The 16,412-nt window shown below is 34.8% G+C and overlaps 1 protein-coding gene across 13 annotated transcripts in view; it reads left to right on the top strand.

Annotated features, from left to right (window-relative positions):
- Positions 1–16,412, top strand: part of LOC136041422 (uncharacterized) — a 62,641-nt gene that overhangs the window by 45,557 nt on the left and 672 nt on the right. For 11 of the 13 annotated variants that reach the window (XM_065726086.1, XM_065726088.1, XM_065726089.1 and 8 more), the window contains 3 exons: positions 2,983–3,073; positions 7,973–8,157; positions 15,268–15,316. In XM_065726086.1, the coding sequence (XP_065582158.1) occupies positions 2,983–2,984 (2 nt within the window). In that variant the 3' untranslated portion in view covers positions 2,985–3,073; positions 7,973–8,157; positions 15,268–15,316. Of the gene's footprint in view, positions 1–548; positions 1,549–2,982; positions 3,074–7,972; positions 8,158–15,267; positions 15,317–16,412 lie in introns of those variants that run through there. The other 2 variants (XR_010621024.1, XM_065726081.1) reach the window with 2 other exon arrangements.

The following is a 16,412-nucleotide window of genomic DNA, read 5'->3' on the forward strand; positions in this document are numbered from 1 at the left end:
CTTCTTTTGAAGAGGAAAGATAGAACAAAAAGCGACAAAGATAAGAAATTTCAAACCTAATAAGTTTTCGTCCGCATGAATTACTATGGCTAGCTTCAGTTTACCTTGCTTCAAAAAGTGTTTAATCACCCGACAGCAGTACTCGTGCATCATATTTTGTGTTTATTGATTCTAGGTTAAAATATAGAATCAAGGGAATGATAGCTTTGCAAGGTAATCCTACATAAACAAAAAAATAAATAAAGAAGTGTATCACAGAAACCTATAAAACCTATAAAAACCTACAAAACATAAAATTGAATAGCACATTGGACTTAATTGAATGAAATAAAAAAGACATGTTTTTTCAACTGAATGTAAGAAGAAACATTAAAGCTCAAAACGGATAGCAATTTTTAAGTATATGAAGGGGTTCACCCCCTTGTCAATACTCGCTCTTTACGCTGTTCAAATTTGGTTCCAATTCTTTAAGAATGACTCCTGAATCTCAAAGGCCGTTTGATTAGAATAAATATCTCTTTTGAAAGTACTAACAAAAAAACTTTAGCGTAAAGAGCGAGGTATTGACGAAAGGGTGAACCTTCTCATATGTAATAATTTCTTTTCGTCTTAAGTTTCAATCCTGCTCCTTACTTTGAGTTGAAGAAACTTTTTTTTCATTTAATTTCTTATTCTTTTTTTAATAATGCTTGGAAATCCAGTGCCCCCTTGATCGAAAATTCAGCTCCCCTATGAAAAGTTTCTCCATGGAAAGATCCTCCTACATAACCTCCTCTGCTCGAGCTGCCCCCCCCCCCCCCACCAGAAAAAAACTGAAAACGTCTGTATACTTCGCAATTACCTATACTATTTATAAAAAAGGGCAAAGTCCACAAATTGAACACCTTCCCCCAGAGACTTTGGACAATTAAGACATCTTTAAAGACATATTTATTAGATTTTTCAAATATATTAAACAAAATGGCTGTTAAACAAAATGTAAATATATTTAAACAAAATGGCAAAATGCGGAGAGAGTTCTACGAGGTTTTGGACAGAGTGTTAAATGAGTTTGAAGAGCGCTTTTCTGTCCAGCTGCCAGTGCTAGAAGCCACACGTTGCCTTAACACCAAATCCAAAGATTTTATGGACTCAGATTTACTTCATGTGATCGCGACATACTTCGATCAGGCGGGAATCGATACTATGCAGCTGAAGTGTCAAGCTTTAATAGCTCGTGCATTTGTGTCGCAGCTTCCACAGAAACCGGCAAACGCTTTAGATGTCTTCGAACGCCTCGGAGGATTGAAAGAAGCTTATTCTGAGCTTATTAAGGTCGTCAGGGTAGTCCTCACACTCCCGCTCACAACGTGCTCAAATGAACGTTTTTTCTCTGTGTTGACGTTTGTGAAGGACTACCTCCGGACAACGATAGAAAACGAGCGACTTTCGCATTTGCTGCTTATATTCTCTGAGAAAGCTGCAGTGAAGGAGCTCAATTTTGAGAAGCTTGTCGACGACTTCGCAAAAATGAAGCAAAGGAGATATCCATTGCTGAAGTAACTGTACGTAAGTTTCTGATTTATACAGTAAATGTTCTATTTTGGTACTGTTTTTGGTCCCTAAATAAGCTGCAAAATGCGAACCCCAAAGGTAGTACGGTACCTAAAGGCATGTTCGAAAATTTTAAAATTTTTAAGGCTGGATGGGGGGCCCAAAATCGATTTTTGGCCCCCCCTAAGGTTTTCTGAAATGGCGCCACTGTTTATGATTCTATGACTGTTAGGGTAGTTTTCCCCCTTTTTAGAAAATAAGGCAGATTTTTTCAGACTCGTAACCTCTACTTTGTAAGACTAAATTCAATGAAATTTATATATTTAAAATCAGCATAATAAGCTGATTTTTTTTATATATCTATTGGTATTGAAATTCCATTTTTTAGGTTGCTTTCCAATCACCTTATGTCCTTGAAAAGAATTCTAATTTTCAATCGAATGAGCCCCCTTCCAAGTTTCTACGACAACTTTCTGAATGAAATGAGGAAAAATAATTCATGTGTGATGTCAGTGCATTTTTACTCTCGGTGTGGTATTATTTACCGGTATTAATATATAAGTACGGCATTTTTAGGCCCGATAAAAAAAAGAAACTAGTTAATCTATAAAATCTAAAATTAAAGTAAAAAAATAAAATCGAAAACTAAAAACAAAACAAACCAATATCTATGCATACAATTAATAGTATTTATTCGAACAATTACGTGTTGCTTTGCTTTTGCTTGTAACGAGTAATTCTGCTTTTGTATGGTCACGAGAGTTACTCGTGATTGGTCATGTAAATACTCTGTGGTGTATTTTATATATATATATATATATATATATATATATATATATATATATATAGATATTGGTTTCTTTTTATATTTGTATTTTTTATTTTTAGATTTTATATTGCAATTTTAATTTTATTGATTATTTTTGTTTTTTCTTTACTCTTTTAATTAGTTTCTTCTATGTTTAGCGCTGGAGACGCCTAGTTATATACTGGAGATATATCCATCTTTTAGTTCGTCTTTTCCTTTCCTTCTATTGGCCGTAGACCCGTTGTTTTCTTCTTCATTTTGAGATTTGTCTTTCTTTGTTTGTCGTGACTGGCCAGTTCGGCTTCTGATCTTTCATTTGAAAATTGCTTATGTAGTAGAGAATTTATAATAAACTTGTTAAATCACGAGTAACGCTGAATACAGACCGCTGCACAAAAATAAGACTATCAAGTCTTCGAGGGTTCCTGTACTAGCTTTAATTGAATAAAATAAATGATGCATCATTCCTTTTTCCGAAAAGCTGAATTACTACACATTGCAATCGTATCAAAAATTTAGAAAATTTATTTGATTCCAATTCCATTCCTCGTTTCTCACCATTCTGATTTCTGATATTGATTATTACCCCATCACTAATTTACTTCAATTATTTAGAGAATAAATTGGATTTAATTTCTTAGGAAGAATGGCATCAGTTAGTGCTAGTCAACCATTCATGGTAGTAGCTACGAGAATGTGCGGACAATTTGTGGGAAGGGAAAAACTTTATAAGTAAGTGAAATTTCATCTTTTCCATAGAAAGTTGTGACAAGTTCTAAAGTTTGTCAAGTTCTAAGTCTTGTTCTTTGCTCGATCTCGCAACGTCACTTAAAACTGTAATTTTACTTATGTAGTGGAGGTTAGAAAGCAAATTTCTTTGGTTCAGGTAAAGTATTAAAAGTTTGACTTTCTAAACTTTATACTAAACTATGTTTTGCAGTTACTGTTGTGTTTCTTATTATTATTATTGTAATTTTGAAGTCACTGCTTTTTTGTGATCTTAAAATGTGAAATTTTTTAAATAGTTGTTATGCAAAGTTTATTCGGAAGCATAAATGGCTGATACAACGGTTTCAACCTTGTAAAGAAGGTCATTTAAAGAATTCCACTCATTGTATTAAAGCTATTAAGGCAATTAAGAATGATAGATCAAGTAAGACCTTTTTTTCGAATTGTTTCACATTGATTCACGAAAAACGAATTAGTTGTAAAGAACCTGATCATTATTTGTCTGCAGCTGTCCAATAGATTCCAGTTTACAAACCAAGTTTAAAGCAAAACTGCAATCTAAGTAGTTATACAAAATGTAGATCTACCATATATTAAACATAGATTTACCATGGCTGAATCTCTGCGAGGCAGTGAAGCTAAGAATCAGTCTAAATTTTAGATTTTTCTATTGTTTCTTTTCAGCGTTAGGTAGACCAGGCTCTCCTTCTATTCTTCTGGTTTATTCAGTGTTATTTGACCGAGAACTTTCTTGAGCGAGATCGGCGGTTTCTTAGTTTCCGTATTTACATTTTTTTTCATAGAAGACAGCTATTAGTCATACAGCCGAAATATTTGGTGAGGTTGTATTTTGTAAACTGTTTTCCAAAATTTCTCACCGTGGTTTATGTTCCAACTGATTGGAGTTTTGGTCTGTTATTTATCTGCTCTCCGTCAGTTTTAATACATCAACAAGAAACATAAATTTTCCTATCATTCCATAGCTGAGGCTCAGATCCATCTATCTACCAAGTAAATTTTTGAAATTTGGTGCATATAATTTTTAAGGCACTTGGTATCTACCATGTGACATATAGCGATCGCAAATTCTGTCTGTCTGTCTCTCTTGGTTTTGCTACTTTAGGCACTTCCAGGTAAGCTAGGACGATGAAATTTGGCAGGTGCATTAGGAACCAGACCAGATTAAATTAAAAATTGTCGTTTCCCCGATTCGACCATCTGGGGGGGGGAGGACGACTAAATCGAAAAAATTAGAAAAAATGAGGTATTTGTGAGATACAAACGGGTGATCAGATCTTAATGAAATTTGGTCTTTTGAAGGATATAGTGCTTTAGACCTATTTCTCTAAATCCCGACCGGATCCGGTGACATTGAGGGTAGCTGGAGGGGGAAACCAGAAATCTTGGAAACTGGAAATTTTGGAAAAATACTTAGAGTTGAGAGATCGGCATGAAACTTGATTGGAAGAATAAGCACAAGCTATAGATACGTGATTGACATAATTGGAACCGATTCGTTCTTTTTTGGGGAGTTGGGGGTTGTTAATTTAAAAAAAAAGAAGAAAAATTGAGGTATTTTAACTTAAGAACGGGTGACCGGATCTTAATTAAATTTGATATTAAGAAGGGATTCACGTCTCAGAGCTCGTATTTCAAATCCCAATCAGATCTGTTGACATTGGGGGGGGGGGAGTTGGAGGGGGAAATCTTGGAAAACGCTTGGAGTGGAGAAATCGGGAAGAAGCTTGGTGGATAGAACAAGCAAATGTCCTTGATACGTGATTGACGTAACCATACTGGTTTTGCTCTCTTTGGGGAAGTTGTGGGGAGGGGTTCAGTGATTTGGCGAGTTTGGTGCTTCTGGACGTGCTAGGACGATGAAAATTGGTAGGTGTGTCAGGTAGCTGCACAAATTGACTTGATAAAGTCGTTATTCCAGATTCGACCATCCGGGGGGCTAACGGGAGAGGAAAAATTAGAAAAGATGAGGTTTTTATAACTTACGAGTGGGTGATCGGATCTTGATGAATTTTGATATTTAGAAGGACATCGTGACTCAGAGCTCTTATTTTAAATCCTGACCGGCATTAAGCCTCTGATTTTCTTTTTAAATCAATTTATTAATTCTTAGAATTTTGTTAGAGTTCATACCATATGAGCTCTTAGCTGTTATTTCAAATCCCGACCAGATCTGCTCACATTCGAGGGGGAAACGGGAAATCTTGGGAAACGCTTATAAATGTCGTATATGCTTGATTGACGTAATGGGACTGGATCCACTCTCTTTGGGGGAGTTAGGGGGTAGGGTTCTGTGGTTTGGCGAGTTTGGTTCTTCTGGACGTGCTAGGACGATGAAAACTGGTAGGCATGTTCTTTTAATCGGTTCAATCACTTTCAATCAGCATGTTCTTTTAATCGGTGATGTAGAGGTCTCATGGTACGACCTATATATGTATCACCACAACTGCAAGGAATCTCATATACCCCTGGTGGATCTGAAGTAATCTTATCCTTGCCTTTATTCAAGAAGGAGGAAATAGTTCTTCCAGAGGGAAGGACTTCTTGAACAAGCTTGAACAAGCTTCTTGAACTAGACAAAGCTAAAGGAGGAAGATAATTTCTCTGCATTGGCCCATCATATCTTTGAAAACCCTTCCCACTCCATTAAGTTTGACCAAGCCCAACTTATTGCTATTGTCCCACAACTCTTAAAGCAGAAAATCAGAGAAGCTTTGGAAATTGCTAAAAATAAACCAGCCATCAATAAAGACAATGGTGAGTTTCACATTAGCGAAATTTGGGAACCAATCACCCATAAATTGAAAACTAAAAACTCCACCCCTTTCCTAAAGGCCCAACCTCTTTAAGATCCACTAGGACAGCAGCCATCAACGCCTCTACCAAAATTCGGGCCATTGCACAACAATAACTCCAGGTTCGGCTCATAATTAGTGTTGTTCAGTGTTTTTAGTTTTATTTATTTAGTGATTTTACTTTCCGGCAAGATATTTGAATTAACCTGATGATGACAGGCACAGGTCCTGTCGAAAGTATCGTTAGAAGAAAAATCAATCACCTGACATCCATAGCTTAGGTAAGCTTATTACCTTCTATCATCATTAAGATTTCTCTCCTCCCCCCCCCCTCCAATCCCATATGTCCCCAGATCCGGTTTGAATTGAAAATTTTTGGTTTTCCCATCCAACTCTCCCCAATGTCACGGGATCTGGTCAGAATTTAAAATAAGAGCTCTGAAGCACAACATCCTTCTAAATATCAATTTTCATTAAGGTCTGATGACCTGTTCATGAGTTACAAATACATCATTTTTTCAATTTGTTTTAATTGCACCACCCCCACTCCTCCAAAGAGTGCCAATCCGGTCTGGTTATGTCAATCACGTATCTAGGACATGTGCTTATTCTTTCCACCAAGTTCATGATATCTCCACTCTAAGCGTTTTCCAAGATTTCCGGTTTCCTCCTCCGACTCCCCCCTCAGTGTCACCAGATCCAGTCAGGATTTAAAATAAAAGCTCTGAGACACGACGTCCTTCTAAATGTCAAATTTCATTAGGATCTAATCAACCGCTCGTAAGTTAAAAATACCTCATTTTTTTCTAATTTTTTCCGAATTGCCCGAATTAGGTCCCACTCCCCAAAGAAAGCGGATCCGGTCCAGTTATTTCAATCACGTATCTAGGACTTGTGCTTATTCACCCCACCAAGTTTTATCCTGATCTCTCCACTCCAAGCGTTTTCCAAGATTTCCGGTCTCCCTCATTTCTCCCCAAAGACTCTGGATCTGGTTGGAATCTAAAATAAGAGATCTGAGTTACGAGATCCTTGTAAATATCAAATATCATTACAGACCCAGTCATTCCATCGTAAGTTAAAGATACCTTATTTTTTTCGAATTTTTCAGGATTAACCCCCCCCCCCCACCACTCCCCCAAAGAGGGCAGATCTGTTCCGGTTATGTCAATCACGTATCTAGTACTTTTTTTAATTTTTCCCACCAAGTTTCATCCCGATCCCTCCACTCTAAAGCGTTTTCCAAGATTTTGAAGTTTCCCCCTCCAGCTCCATCTAATGTCACCGGATCCGGTCAGGATTTAAAATAAGAGCTCTGAGACACGATATCCTTCTAAATATCAATTTCATTAAGATCCGAGCTCCCATTCGTAAGTTAAAAATACCTCATTTTTTCTAATTTTTCCGAATTATCATGGTAAATACCAATTACCATAAAAAAGGAAAATATTCGCACTATCTGATGCACAATTTTGGTGCAAGTAATGACGAAGACCAAACTGTTTTTCCAACAACACTGCTTTTCTATCATACATAGTAAGAGAAGATAACAGTGAAAGTTGTAAAGATAGTGAGTAGCACAAACACCCTAAACTGATATTTTGGCTATATATGCAAGTCAATTTTGAAAGAGTCTTAGACATGGGTGGATCTGAGTCTTGGCCTTACCTATGGGAAGTGAGGACGCTGAGATTTTCGAAATTTTAGCCTGAAAATTTGTTTTATATATGAGTTTTTGAGTAAGTTGTTTCCTTTTCATTTTTTTAGTATCGTGTTCGCCGATGGTGACTGTTGCATACAGAGTCAAAATATCTGTTTAGATCGTATTCATGATTTGGTACGGTTGTATTGTGATTACAATGACATTCAATCATTAATCTTTGTTAAGTATGAAAGCCTCCACATTGTCTATCTCAATAAATATTATATTGGGAATTTTAAGAGTTTTAAATCTCTCAAGACCTTTTCAAGTTTTTCATTTTCTTTTTCTGTTTTATGAGTTAAATGAAAAACGCAAAGGTGCCTTACTCATCATTTGCTCACACTGCCATCACTGTATTTTGCTGCTAGATTTTTTTTTTCATTTTAGGGGAATTCTTCCGTCAGTTCGAGAAATCTTTTCGAGAGAAGGGATCCAGGGTTTTTTTTGGCGGGATGACTCCTCGTTTAATCGGGGGAGTCCTCGCTCTAGTCATTAGTGGTTCTGCGGCTTTTGCTGTCAATCAGTTTGTGAAGAGAGGAAGGACTAGAGAATATATATCTCTTGGTGTTTCGGTAACGTTTATTTTAACTATCGTTTTCTTTTAATTATGTGAAGCTACCAAATTTCGTAATCTTTGCTAATAATAGTATTTTAGCTTAGAAAACAAAATCGTGCGAATATTTATTTTCGGTACGTTTATCTTATTTTTTCTTAAAAGAAGTTTTGTTTGAATTAGACCGGTACAATAAAGTTAATTGCTATGAATGTACTGTTGGTGGCCGGCGTTTGACCCCCCCCCCACATCGTGGAAATACCCCCCCCCGGAAAATGCCCCCTGCATAAAATACTCCCCCTTCCCGGTAACTAACCCTCTGGAAAATACCCTCCTCCCCGTAGAAACTAAGGCTTTTGAAATTTGAGAATTTTAGTTTAAGTTTTTTTTCCGTAAGGGGAAGGAATTTTGGTACTTGTGTATTATGCGTCACTCACTCAAGTTTACGCTGTGTAAAACTCGAGAACGAACTGGTATCTTCGTTAGTTTTTTCGTTACTTAAGAAACAACTTTGGGCTATAGATTTGCACATTAAGGTACAGTCAGTCTGCATATTATGAAGAAAGAATTGAATTCGGACTTCGAACTGTCCAAATACTTTAAGAACTTTAGCGTAAAGAGTGGGACGTTGAGGAGGGAACACCCCCTTTCATATACGGAGTAATTTCTGTTCGTTTTAAGTTTGAATGTCGCTCCTTCCTTTCAGTTAAAAAAACTTGTTTTATTTATTTAATTTCTGGACGTTTTTGAATTAATTTATGTTTTTATTTTGGCTCTCTGTACATAAATAATAAAAAAAAATTTGTATATTGATTTTTTTTTGGCTAAATGGCTTTCTAATAGTTTTGATTGGACGATTTTGAGAAAAAAAGGAGGGGAGGGGAGTAGGCCTAGTTACCTTCCAATTTTTTGGTCTTGTAAAAAGTCAACTAGAACTTTTTACTTATTATGAACGTTTTTACTATTAAAAACATATGTAACTTACGAATTAACTTACGTAACGAACTTCTATATTCGTATGTTTTTATTACGTATATGAAGGTGTTCACCCCCTTGTCAATGCCTCGCTCTTTACACTAAAGCTTAATTTTTTCCCCTATTCTTTAAGAATTACCCCTGAATTATCAAGGCCGTAGAATAAATAGTTGAAATTAATAAAAATTACTTTAGCGTAAAGGGCAAGGTATTAGGAGGAGGTGAACCACTCATATGCGTAATAATTTCTGTCTGTCTTAAGTTTTAATGCTGCTCCTTACTTTCAGTTGAACAGACTTTCTCATATTAATTTTTTCATTGTTAAAAAAAAAAAAAATGCTAAAAGCCTTCGCCCCCTTCATGGAAATTTTCTTCCACTAAGACAAATTCCTTCATGGAAAGTTCATCCACATAAATCCCTCCCCCCCCCCCCCAACGAAAAAATCCCCCTGAAAGCGTCTGCACAATTCTCAATAACCATTACAATATGTTAACACTGGTCAAATTTTGTAACTTGCAGCACCTCCAATGGGGATTGTGGGGGAGTAAGTCGTCAGCAAAGGTATAACTATTTGGTTTTTCGACTATGCTGAATAAAGTAGCTATCTCAGAATTTACTAAATTGTCCCGAACAATGTGATTCCTTAAGACTTAGGAGGGGCCTAAAATACCAGAATAATATTTCAGGTTGCGATGTATGTACTTGCATTTCTAGGGCAACATTTTTTGGGGAAATGTGTCTTTGGGGAATGCCGCTACCTCCTTTTCCGCCTTGGTGCTAGTAAGTATAGGATGTGATATTTATTATAAAAATAGGAAATTACTGGATCATTGCAGCAAATAACATATTTGAAAAATCTACAATTTCCAGTGTGCTCTTTACGCATCCTGAGGATTTTGCCAATCCCTTTAATAGTAATATGTAAGTGTAGTTTTTACTTCACACAAAAACTATTTCTACAATAATAGAAGACCCATTCTTCCCTTTGGGATCGATTGTACATGCTTAGTTCCCCTTTATTATTCCGAATGAGAGCGCACTAGAGGTTAAATACCCTATATTTATCGATCATAAGTACTTTTCACCAAAAATTTGAAAGCTGGCCTTGAAAATTCACTTTTAGGCTTTTGTGAACTCCCTCCCCTAAAAACACTTTGACCTTCCAACCTCCCCCAATAGCGTGTATACAGTGGTCCAATGCTGCATATTTGTTTTAACCGATTAAACGCACTGTAATCATAGTCCTTGTTGTATTCGTGCATAGCCCATAGTCCGTTGTTTATGCACTCTGCAAACATTCGGGGTTAATATCATTTGGTAAAATGACCTCGGAGGAAATTCATATAGCTTTTCTATAGTTTTCTGAATTTGGCTTTCTGAAAATTTCTACTCGCTAGCATATTTGCCCTCTTTGGGGGAAAATTTCTGTTTTACAGCACAAAAAGGTAGAAACCTGCACTTGAGACTGGAAACTTATGGGCTATGTATATATATATATATATATATATATATATATATATATATATATATATATATATATATATATATATATATATATATATATATATATATATATATATATATATATATATATATATATATATATATATATATATATATATATATATATATATATATATATATATATATATATATATATATATATATATATGTATACGAAAAATTAGTAAAGAAAAAACGGGTTTAATTTCTATAAAGCAGTGAACAAAAATAAAATATATAAACTACACTTTAACTAAAAGAATAAAAATACTCCGAATATTTCGGCCCCACGTCCGGAGTCTTTCTCAACGGAAAAAAATTAAAAATTACAAACCTACAATTTAAAACATTTTTAAGACATAAAAAAAAATACCACGAAAAACACAACACCACGAAAAAAATATAAACAATAAAAAAATTAGAACAACTCACATTATAAAACAAAACTCCTGCACTGACGGTAATAACTTTAGAATAAAACTAAAGCAACTGTATATAATGAAACTTTCCTCTGCCACATTTGATGTATAAATGGGAGTCTATTAAAAATGAAAACTATAAATACCTGCAACAAAACAAAAGCAGGTCAACCAACCCCAAATCCAATCAAAATCTTACAGGTTAATGAAACAAAGTTATGAATTATAAATTGAATGGATTTTTTCATTGGCTATTTTAGCTGCAGTCCGTTGACTTCTTACAGCATTGACCTTGCTTTGACTTTCGTTCGCAAGGTTATCACTTGTCTCGGGACAATTATGCAAATCAGTACTCGTTGAAGTTTTTGACTGGTCTTTAATTTAACTACTATAAATTGAATGTAACTTAAAATCCCCTTCATCTCTATTAATACTAATAACCCATACATAATTTTTTTATTTCTATTATTTCTCTGAAACTTGGTAAAAGTCCTACAGACTTATCAACAATTTTTGTCTGATCAAGTAAAATATTGTGATGAGGAAAATTATACACGTGTTCTGCTATAGCGGATTCAAATGTTTCAGTTTTTTTCGGAATATTTTTATTTTTTTACTTAAAGTGTAGATTATATGTTTTATTTTTGTTCACTGCTTTATAGAAATTAAACCCGTTTTTTCTTTACTCAATTTTTTTGTAAATGGAAAAGCAGTGTGAAAGAGATATATATATATATATATATATATATATATATATATATATATATATATATATATATATATATATATATATATATATATATATATTGTTTTTTTTCCAGGGATGATCGTATCGATCCAATGATCATAGAATATTGCGAGAAGGCCCATTCGAACGGAAATCAAAACTTCTAGTGCTCTTTTGTGTGGCCGAAAAATTTAAGGGCAGCTAGACCCCCCTCCCATGGTCCCTTTTCTCAAAATCGTCCGATCAAAATTTTTAGATAGCCATTCGGTTCAGCATAGTTGAAACGCCGAATAACATTGCCTTTGAGTATTATCAAAGGTTTCTCCAGGGGCTAAAGGTTTCAAAAGTTACGCAATTTGCCCATTGTTTACTTATAGTTTTTGTTACTGGGAAGTATGCATACTTTTTCGGGGGAGGGGATTATCTGTTAGTGGAATTTTTCATGGGGAGAAAAGTTTCCATTTTCACCCGGATCGCATTGTCTACAGAATAAATCCTTAGGCAGGAGGGGTATTTCTCTGGAGGAGTGTCCATTTGGTACTCCTCGAAAACACCTCGCTCTTAACTCTAAAGTTTGAATTCAGTCCCAATTCTTTAAGGATGACTTGTGAAATACTGTGTTCATTTAATTATATTAATAAGTTTTTTTTTACAGTGCTAGAAAACTTTAACGTGAAGAGCGGGGTGTTTTAAGGAGTAATCCCCCTCATCCACATAATAATTTCGGTTCGTTTTAATGTTGCTCCTTACTTTCAGTCAAATAATTGTTTGTTTTTTATGAAAGGAGCTGCTTTTGATATATTTATTTCTATAAATACTTAATTATTTAGGTTTTCGGTTGCTATAGACCCGTGCAGTTCTTTACTTAGCCTAATATTATTACATTCCTACGAACATTTACTACGAACTGTTTGATGCTATAAATCTGTTTGCTTTTTACAGTAAGAATGGATGAAATGAATGGTTTTATTGCAACTTAGGTTTGTTAGGTCATATCCGTCAATTTTGTTTTAATCTGCGTAGGAATTTGTTGGCCTGAAAGCCTTTAGAGTTGTGCCTACTGTTTCTACTGGATCGAACAGGCCTGTCTACGAGACCTGTTTTATCCAGGTCTAGTAGACAGACCTTTTCTGTATACATCTTACGTTTTTTAGTGAATATAGCTCATTTCTAAAGAATGTTTTTTTTATTCAATGAAAAGAATATAAATTAAAAATCTACTAGAAAAAAAATACAAGCTAGTGTTTGTTTTATGCTTCAACATCTATAGACAAATGTCAAGAAAATCGATCAGTTTCAAATTTGCTCAAAACACAGTTTTATATGTACTTTGTTCGATCAATTTCTGATTTTGAACCTTTATTTTTTCAGATTTTTTACCACCCTTCAACCCTCTTAAAGGCTTGAGTGGCTTTTGTGATTTTCAACAGTCTGCCTTTTTATTATGGTGTCGGAAACATTAGTTACATTCAAAATTCTAGGTTTTTTTTATCATGAAGTTTAAAACTGTTACTGTCAATTCATTAATTTTGTATGATTTTAAATGAAATGAAGTCAATATAAGAGCGACAGAAAAGTGTCCTTTTGAAAATAGTAAAACTAAACTGAAATTCACAATTTTATTTGATCTTGGAAATAGTTTATTTTTTCCCCATGAACTTGATTATTGTTTGTTTCTTTTCAATCTTATGAAAAATAAAACGCACACTTTGTTGTTTTATGTAAAGTACAAATGACATCATAAGAAATGATGACAGTAGTCTCGCTGTTATTGGCGTGAATTTTTGTACGCGTTAACTTCTTTTTATTTAAATGTCATTTATTCATGGATAGCAATTTTTTTTGTTTTAAATTTGACTTGTTGCGTTGATTTATTTTGCTGGTCTTAATTTTTAATCCCTCTAAAGTTTTCTTATTATTATTTTTTTTACCGTCCCATCTTTTGAAAACAGATTTAAAGTGGTTAGGTTGTCTCTATGTGCCTAGAATTCCATTTATCTATTTAGATTCCATTTCAAATGTCTAAGTTTGTTTTTGAAGTATTTCAGTGCTCACCTTCATTAAAGCTAGAGAACAAAAAAATTGAAGATTGCAACCGAATTTCTATGTCACGCCCTATTTCCTCCTTGACTTTAAATCGTAACAGCCTCAAGATAAGATTTTCGTCTAACGGTTTTCTTTTTCTAAGCATTCTAAAGGACGACGAAAGAAGATTTCTGACTTCGCTTTTTTTACTTTTATTTTCTTTCTTTAAATGGGTGGTGAGGATTTATTTGGATAATTTATTGTATCATGGCGCTATGCACGTCAGGTGTAGTATGAACATCAGTAGGAACCATAGGGGTTAAACACAATAGTGTTTCCTCAGTAAAGAGTCATGTGTAGTTCCTTTTATTTTTTTTTGACCTCATTTAGAACGGAACGGATAGCCTTATAAAATCCAAGAAATCTCATTCAATCAATCATTTGGAAATTTTTCTTGTGCCCTAAGGATCGAAGTTGATCGAAGATAGCCTGGTGCCTCACATATTCCAAAGTCCCCTTTTAGCCCTCATTGAACCATATAAATACTTCAGCATTGCCCTTTTGATACGAGCAGTCGATAGACCACAAAACTTTCTTTTTTTTTGGGGGGGGGGATAATATGGATTTTATCACAAGGAAGAGCTCAAATTATGTAAATAGCCCATATAAAACAAAATCTTTATGTATGTCGCAAGTTTCTATATGAAATAAAGGTAAAGAATACAGCATTGGATTTTAACCATCTCGATTGGTGGTGCTGATCTCCATTTCATGGCTCTTCAGTCAGGAAGTGCAATGGGGGACAGGGGACCACCCTCTTGTGCTTTCCGACACCCTTCCTGTTTACGTTCCCCAGGTTTCTCTAGGTACCCTTTAGGGGTGGATCGACTCTGGCTGAGTTTATAGAGCAAATCAATGACCCCGTTCACATCAGTGACCGCGTTCAATCCAAATAATCAGCGACACTAAGTCCTCAGGGTTAAGGACAGTCCTCTAACCCCGTCCTAAGGGAAAAAGGGCCTCAGGTATCGCGTTGTCTTGATATGTTTATCAGTATGCTACCCACAAAAATCAAGGGCAAAATAAAGTGTACATAGGGCTTTTGATCACTTTCCCTGATAATAAACGATTTGCGTATTTCTCTCGATATCCAGTCGCCTGTCACAACACAGAGGAACTTAAATTTACGACTAACCACCGCTGAAGAATTTTGACCTTAAGTGGAATCATTTTAGTCGTACCTCACGATTCCTATGCACTTTATTGCTGAGAAGATTTCGTGAGTCGTTCCATCAATGCAGCTAAACTGAGTAATACCCATTATGGACACACTGAACATTTTACTGGTTAGCGTAATTTTGAATGCATATTATTATATGGAATTGCTGTGTATTTACTTGTCTGTATGATTATATAATAACGAAAATTACATTTTGATATTTTGTCCCGTGGATTATTGCCATATGTTCTTATTTCTAGGTTTTAGCTTCCAGGTTTTGTCAACAACGATGGCTATTAACAACTCAAGGTAACATTTGGCTGTACTCTATAGGAGTTTGAACATTGGAATGAATTATTTATTTCTCTTCTCAGTTTTCTTGATTTTTTTATTATTATTCAGGATTTATTTCTATTGCTCGGCGTCAAGGATTTTACAAACAGTATTTCTTAGGGGTGAAACGTCATTTAGCTGTTTTGATTTAAGGGATTGTTATTGACAATTTCTGTTGTTTTTAAAATAAAGTTATGGTTCGATAACATCATAGGAATAATATAAAAGGATGAGATCCTTTGGTACAATGTCTTCAACAGTCTGAGCTCAACTCGAAAACTTTTAAGGCTTAACTTTTAATGAAGGTAAATTAACTGTTTTGGTCTACTGTAATATTTTGTCATTGGCTTAGATGTATATTAAATGTTTTCCATCTTCCAACATGTTGGGGTGACATTTTTCAAATTTTCTAGTTTATAATAATTCTATAAGAATGTATTTAGCCTGTACATTTCTTTTAATATTTGTTGCCACATTGTCATATTTTGTGGGACGTGGCTGGTGTGTGTGTGTGTGTCAAATTTATTTTGCATAGTGTTTGGTCAATCTTTTGAGAATTTTCAGAGTAATTACATAATAAAAAATCGCTTAAAAGTAATGAGCGAAAACAGACAGATATTACCCTAAATGTGGTAGGGGTTGACAACTCTCTCCCTTCTTCCTTACTTTTTTCAAATATTTAACTTATGCTTTACTAAAGTATATATCTGTCCTGTGGTTGCGCAGTGATTTGACCTTAGCTTGGTAATACGGGACCCAGAGATCGAATCACGCTACAGGAATGCACTGCAGGGCCGATGCAGGGACCTTAGTAGTCAAGAAGCGTCGTTAATTCTTAAATAATAATAATAATAAAGTATATATCTACCCGTTAGAAAATGTGAATTAGAACAAAAAGATAGCATGATATCTATGCTATTACGTAATTTCAATAATAATTTTAGGAATTACAATGGAATAAGAGACGTATTATTTTAGAATCTGTGAAGGATAAATAGGAAAGAGGTATCTAATTCACATCGTAATTTCTTAGTTTCTTAGCCAGTCTATTTCAGTCCAATTATTGGTGCTG

This window comes from Artemia franciscana, unplaced genomic scaffold, assembly GCF_032884065.1.
Source record: "Artemia franciscana unplaced genomic scaffold, ASM3288406v1 PGA_scaffold_218, whole genome shotgun sequence".
Taxonomy (NCBI): domain Eukaryota; kingdom Metazoa; phylum Arthropoda; class Branchiopoda; order Anostraca; family Artemiidae; genus Artemia; species Artemia franciscana.